The sequence below is a fragment of the Silene latifolia genome, chromosome 4 (assembly GCF_048544455.1).
Source record: "Silene latifolia isolate original U9 population chromosome 4, ASM4854445v1, whole genome shotgun sequence".
NCBI classification, from domain to species: Eukaryota; Viridiplantae; Streptophyta; class Magnoliopsida; order Caryophyllales; family Caryophyllaceae; genus Silene; species Silene latifolia.
Window position 1 is genome coordinate 21,049,471 of NC_133529.1, and position 7,403 is coordinate 21,056,873.

The following is a 7,403-nucleotide window of genomic DNA, read 5'->3' on the forward strand; positions in this document are numbered from 1 at the left end:
AGGTGTCAGTTCAACGCTAAGTATATGGAATTGTAGATGGGTTGGTGGTGATGTTCCGCCTCAAACTACGAGATTGGGATTTCCGCTGCCAGGTTCTATGATGAATTTCACTGTGAAAGATCTTCTTACTCCTTCGTTGTGTTGGAATCATGGTCTTATCTTTGAATTGTTTGAACCCGAGTAGGCTTGTCGGATCTGTGCCATGCCTATTTGTAAAACTGCTGTTGATGATTGTATTTTCTGGACGCTTACTTCTTCGGGGAACTACTCGGTCAAAAGCGGGTACGCGGTCTGCCTTGCTTCTTATCTACGTGTTCATAGTTCGTTAAAGGATGGGAGTAGGGTTGATGCCTCTACAAAGGCTTTTTGTAAAAAACGGTTATGGCACTTACCAGGTCCGCAAGTTTGGAAGATTCTTGTTTGGCGAATTTTGACTGATTCACTATCTGTGGGAGCTGAATTTGTTAAACGGAATCTTTTCATAGGGTCGGCGTGTCCTTGGTGTGGGGAGGATGGTATGGTGGAGACTTTAGAGCTTCTCTTTAGGGATTGCTTTCTGGTTAAGCGTCTTTGGGCGTGTTCCTCGATTGGTATTTCTACTGAGTTTACTTCGTCTGTTCGGTTACGTGATTGGATTATAAATTGGATTAATTATTTCTTCACAAAGGATGATTCATCTAATACTATCATCCGGTTCCTTTCTGTTCTATGGAGTTTATGGCGCATCCGGAATGAAATTATGTTCTTAGGAAAGTCCTTTTCGCTTGAGTACTTCTTTTCATTTCTTTCTAACACTACTAATGTGGCTTTGGAAGCGGAGTCGCGGCTTGCTTCTAAAGCCTCTACTTTGGGGTCTGACTGTCATGGTCCGTTGGGCACTTTGAGGAATGAGATTTGTAATCATTTTCCGTTCTTTTTGGTGGGAGAAAAAGGAACTTGTGCTCTTTTCCGTGTCAAAGTTGATGCGAGTTGGGTAAGTTCTTTTCATGCTTCTGCAGGTTGGATTGTCTATGCACCTAATGGGGAATGTTATGGGACTTTTGCCAAAAGATTTGATGTTGAATCTGCATTACAAGCTGAAGCGATTGGCATTAGGGAAGTTTTGAGATGGGCTACTAGAAGTAATATACTTCATTTGGACTTATCCTCTGATTGTCTTCAACTACTTCTTCAACTTGCTAGGGTGGAGGCTATGCACCACTTGGTCAGGGGGATTCTGCATGATATGGAGTCCGACCTCTTGATGTTTCATTGTATTTGCATTAGTTTCTTACCGCGTCGTCTTAATAAGGTTGCCCATAACCTAGCTCGGGCTAAATTGGGATTGTAGTATGGTTCTTTTACAGCTGCCAAAAAAAAAAAAAAAAAAAAAAACTTCATCTCCCTCCTCTCAACTTCATCTCCTTCCTTCAACTTCATCTCACTTCACTACCTACGCGAAAAGTAAGTTAATTATTGCCTACTATCTTTTGTTAGTTGGCGATCAAAATAGGTTGATTATCTCTAGATTACATTGCATGTTGGTTGTGTGTGTTAGCAATGTTATCTCTTTAGTTGTTTGATTAGTTTGTCTTATTCTAAGATTATTTAGTGTTAGTAATACATTTCATGTAAAACTTCATACTTAAGTAAATTCAATAAGCTCCTTCTTCAACTCAATGATATCTTCATTCATTCCAACACTCATCACATCTTCATCTTCATGTCCACATCGATTTTTGAAAGCCTTTGTAATGGTGACATGGTCTTCCGATAACCACATTACAAAATGATTACAATCTAGGCATTTGAAATAAGCTTTTCTTGGGTTGTTAACGGAACCCGATATCTTAATTATTGCATTTCTACCACATTAATTGCAACATTGGTTCCTAAATTCAATACCGTTTATTGGTAATTTTTTCCAAGAGGATGAAGAAGACATGAGAGAAAAATGAATGAAAAAAATACAGGAAATGAAGGGCATGGAGGAGAACACGAGAAGGAAGAAAGAGGAATAAAGGATAGATGGACTGGAAATAAGAACATTCAAGGGTATTAAACAGACAAATTTTGGAGGGAAATGAAGGGAAGTTTGGAGGGAAATGTAAGGGAACTAAACAAATAATAAAAGATCCACATAAGCAAACACATAAGCGTCCATGTCATCACTTAGCAACTAAAATGGAGTTAAGTTGACGGAAAATAAGTTTAAGGTTAAGTTTAGTGATAATGACAAAGTATAGGGGTACCATGTGTGTTTTCTAAAATGTAGGGGTACCATGTAGAAAGTCGAAAAGTTGAGGGGTACCATGTAGAATATCCCAATAAAAATTGTTATGTCCTTTAAAATATACACCATATTTAGAGTATAACTGATGAAGGATAATATAAGAAACAGATTTACGTAATTTTAGGGTGTAAGTGATGACAATAATTATGTTATAGACTGCATAAGAAGCAGGTTTGCGTAATTTTAGAGTGTAACAGATAAAAAATAATATTTATGGAAATGGAAATGATTGCATAATAAATTATAGATTTTAATGAAAAAATCATAAGTATGAATCCCCCTTAAACTAAAAGAATAAGAAATCTCTAAAGTTGTCCCGCCTAAATGAATTAGGCTATAAATGGGCTTCATAACATCAGATCTAAAACTGGGCGATCTTGATTAATTTCGACTTAAGTTATAAATGGGCTTCATAATATCATATCTACAACTGGACTATACTGATTAATTTCATACAATAAATAATTCTATATACCATTTAAAAAAGGGATAATATTCTTTTAACTTGCATAGACATATTAACGAATATTCTTATTTTGTTACATACATAAAATTGCACTAATTACAAGTACAATGTGATATAAATATTTTACTATTATTATTTTTAAAACTAAACATTATGACCAAGAACATTTTTTTAGGAAACCTTTTCTAATTAGTTATATTATTTTATCTTTTGATACAAATGTACTACGAGTTTAGACTTGAAAGTATTCATAAATTGTTATTACTTCTAAAAAGAAAAATTTACTTAGAGAAAATTGTTGATTACAGCCTTTTATAAACCTCATTTTGAAAATTACAGCCTTATATAATTTTTTTTGAAAATTACATCCAAAATATTACTTTTCTTCTAAAATTGCACCAACTTGAGTTTTCCGGTGAATTTTTATGATGTTTTTATGATGTTTGGGGTGATTAATTGGTTTGTGTTAAGGAGAGGTAAGAAATTTGGGTAAGTAGGCTCTCAAATAATAAAGGGTACATCATAAAAAACATCATCAAAAATCACCAAAAACCTCAAGTTGGTGCAATTTTAGAAGAAAAGTAATATTTTGGATGTAATTTTCAAAAAAAATTATATAAGGCTGTAATTTTCAAAATGAGGTTTATAAAAGGCTGTAATCAACAATTTTCTCATTTACTTATGATATATTTTGGTTACTTTTTTTTAATTGTTTATATAATGCCTTCGGTGGATATAGTGATATAATTAAAAACAACGTTTTATTAAAACAAAGTTAATAAATTAATTTTAGCAAAACCGACAATCTTATACGGAGTAAAAAGTGTTGAACAATCTCTTTTCTAGCTCTTAATACAAAATTACTAATAGTAAATTTTATAATTAAATTTCAAATGGAGTTAAATACCAATAGTATAATTATTAAATTCTCTAATATTCTTATCTAAAAAACCGCGCATTTGCGCGGGATCTATACTAGTTTTAATTAAAAAATTAGAGTTTAATTATAAGAATATATTGATTGAAAAGATAATAATGTAGTGAATTTTTTTTTTTTTTTACTTGTTACCTTATTTAGCTAGATGGCTTTTGGAGGGAAAACTAAGAGAATTTTTATTTTCTTTAGTAGTATGGGGGATTTGCTATTCCTCCATTCAATTCCAAATACAACACGATCCTATTACACACTTGTCAATGCAAGATTTATGACATAAATATCTTGAATTTTACGTTATAAAAAAATATAAAAGTTTGATATTCTAATTACATTTACAAAGACGAATTAAACAAGATCCCAGGTAAATATCTCTTATATATTGTAGGGAATACCGAATATTCTTATCGAACATAAATATTGTCAAAATATGAGCGGTTGTATTTGTAGTTGAATAGGGGGAGTACAAGAAAAACCTATAAGAATAAGAAAAATTAGATATTTTTTGTCAAACACACTATATGCTATAAACTGGGCCTAATTTAGGGTTGTTATTTCAAACATATATATGAGGCTCACAAATTGTTAAGAAAGACGATTTTATAGAATAACGATGGCCCAGAGATAAATATGCCCACTACATTCACAAACCTTTTTTTGTTTTTACTTTGCCTCATTTAGCCTCCTCCGTTAGACATGACAAAATGGGTCAATGGGTCGGGTTCGGGTCGGATCTCTTATTGATTTTGGGTTAATTCGGGTCAGGACGGGTCATTTCAGGTTTCGAGTTTGTTTCGGGTTTGTTGGTCGGCTCTTTTTCTAGTCAAGGGGGTCGGGTTGTTTCGGGTTGGGTGTAACACCCCGACCCAAACCGGGTCGGGAGCGATTACTTATAATAGCTCACCAGGCTGTGTACATGGCCCACGGATTAATACGGGTCTTTTATAACACATTTTGTCCTCAGTCATGCGCATCCCGGGAACCTTCCCAGGAGGTCACACATTTTGTCCTCAGTCATGTGCATCCCGGGAACCTTCCCAGGAGGTCACTCATCTTAAGACTACTCACGTCCAAGCACGTTTAACTGTGGAGTTCTTTTACATGGATGACCATAAAATAAAGTGAACTTTTTTTATATGAGTAGTACTTCAAATACCTTTAAGCACTAGTCATTTAAGTCTATCACTGGACCTCTTCAATTAACATGGGGTGTTACTGTAACACCCCCATACTCCAAGTGCCTTACCAGGACCACTCAGGTATAGGAACGTCACCATCTCGGTTATCCGAGGCAATGATAATCATAAGAAAATAAAGAAACGTACTTTAAAAGTAAATATAATTTAAGTGATTACATGTCTCAAACCAAAACTGTTAAATGAATTACAAAGCACTCAAATGGTCTACTGATAAAAACTATCAAAGCTACTAGACATCGTCTGACACAGCGGAAGACCTCTAACTGCAACGTGATGACTCATCCCAGCTATCCCATACGCATCAACCATACCTGCTCAATACCTGCTCACCACCCCCGAATGGATCACCACAGTTTTTAAAAAATTTAAACGGGGTCAGTACTAATCACACAATACAATCACAATAAGACAAGAATCAAAACAGCCCAATCATCACATCAACCCCAACTCCATCACCAACTCCTCAATACTGACTATACACTAAAGTGTGTAGCCATGCCAGAGTACCCATCGCAACAGGTTACTCCTCGCCGCCAGTGGGGGACCGCAGCCGTTCCCACCTAAGCCCCGCTCATCTCCGTCGAGCGATAAACCCAAATCCATTAATGTGCACATCCCTTCTGTGGCGGGTTCCACAGAAGGCGAATAATGGGCGTGAAGCCACTCCCGCAAGAGACTCCACTCAGCCAGGGACGCACCCCGAAGAACACAGACAGATACAATTAATCACAACTACTAACAGCAACCAAATCCAACAACCGTCACAATAAGAGTATGACAATATACAACAATCACAACCAACAATCAACACATCATGTGACTAATAATGAGTAGGGAAACCCTTCCTGGAATGCAAATACAAGCAGACGATCTCAACAGCTGTCTCAAAACCTCTCCTCTACGAATCCTCCTCATATCACATAATCATATAATCACAATCTAACATCAACAAATCATAAAAACCCCCAATTCCCAAAATTAGGGTTTAAACAAAGTCAACTAAATACTATAAAATTGGTATGTAGATCTTACCCTTGACGCAAGGAACACTATGATGCAAAGAACAAGATGATCCGACACTCCTAGCCTTGGGGATTTGCCAACAACGCAACGAGAGAGAATTATGTAACTCCTTTTTCTTTTGAAAGGTTTAGAAAGGTTAAAAAGTGATGAAATAAACTGACGGAAACCTTTTATATTAAACTCGTGTTATTAGCAAAACCCGTCAAAACAACCCCGTAAAACACACTTACTCGATCGAGTAACTAACGTACTCGATCGAGTACCCAACTTACTCGATCGAGTAACCTACAGGCAGACTACTCTTTTGCGTCAAAAACTACTTACTCGACAGAGTAAGCCCCACTCGATAGAGTACCCATAGACATAGAAAACCGTAGTATTACAGTCTTCCCTCCTTAAAAAGAACTTCGTCCCCGAAGTTCAACCCATACTCAAAAACAAACATACTAACTCGATCAAGACACAACAACGCAACTAAGAACTCAAAACAAAACCCCAACCGACCAAACATGAACTCGTAACACCAACTCCACCAACTATTCCTACCTCCACAACATGGCTCACGATATCGTACCAACTCCATTATATCTCTCTTGACACTAACCCCATACACTACCAACTACCGTCCACAAACGCTGCTAGCTCCATAATATATCATCCACTAGCAAATCCAATATCAAGACACTCATAGACATCAAACGGAATATTACATTCTACCACCCTTAAAAGGAACTTCGTCCTTGAAGTTTACTCACACTCATAACATCATCATCCAACTGTCAACACTATCGAAATATTCTCCCACTCCTAAACATCGAACTACTACAAGCCCAGCCATGGCCTTTTAACACTATCAACCACAATATATACAAATCCATTCTTTATGCTATACCAACTCTCTACTTCCAATTATATTACGACATACACAACCCTCAAACGCTCTTTGACGCATCCTAATCCTCTTAAGACACGTGTTACGTCCTCGTAACTCACTAATACTAGATCCTTAGCTATATCCTCTCATTATCTTCATCACCACCACGTGTCAAATATAACCGCCTATACCCTCACACATATAACCATTTCTATTTCCAAGACTCTCTTACTTAAACAGTTCTCATACCTCAACTTATTCTGCACTCCATCTAACCAATACCACAAAATCCTGATCATAAGAGACACTCTAACTCTACCACATTACCGCAACATGACATACCTCTTTATGTAAACTATATAAAACTCCTATCACCAAAAGCATAACTAACGATCCACACTTGTTACGTACACTCACACTAGATCCTCAAGTTCCTTTCTTTCATTACCGCAAAACTCATTCATAACTCAACATGACACCAATTCCCAACACCCTATACTCACTGTCTAAAAGAAATATTATGAACCACCTGCAGCTTTCAGATCATTACCACACATGTTCTACGAATCACTTGCCATGACTATGTGCACCGGTGCCTCATCTACAACAAGATCAAATGTACTGTAACAACTTCT

General features: G+C 36.4%; 1 protein-coding gene across 1 annotated transcript; it reads left to right on the forward strand.

Annotated features, from left to right (window-relative positions):
• Window positions 1-202: 202 nt before the first annotated feature.
• On the forward strand, window positions 203-1,330 carry LOC141651213 (uncharacterized). Its single transcript, XM_074458934.1, has one exon. The coding sequence runs from the start codon at window positions 203-205 to the stop codon at window positions 1,328-1,330; it is 1,128 nt and encodes a 375-aa protein (XP_074315035.1).
• The last annotated feature ends 6,073 nt before the right edge of the window (window positions 1,331-7,403 follow it).

Coding starts and splice junctions, on each gene's coding strand:
- LOC141651213 (XM_074458934.1), top strand. CDS start 203: ATGCCTATTTGTAAAACTGCTGTTGATGATTGTATTTTCTGGACGCTT.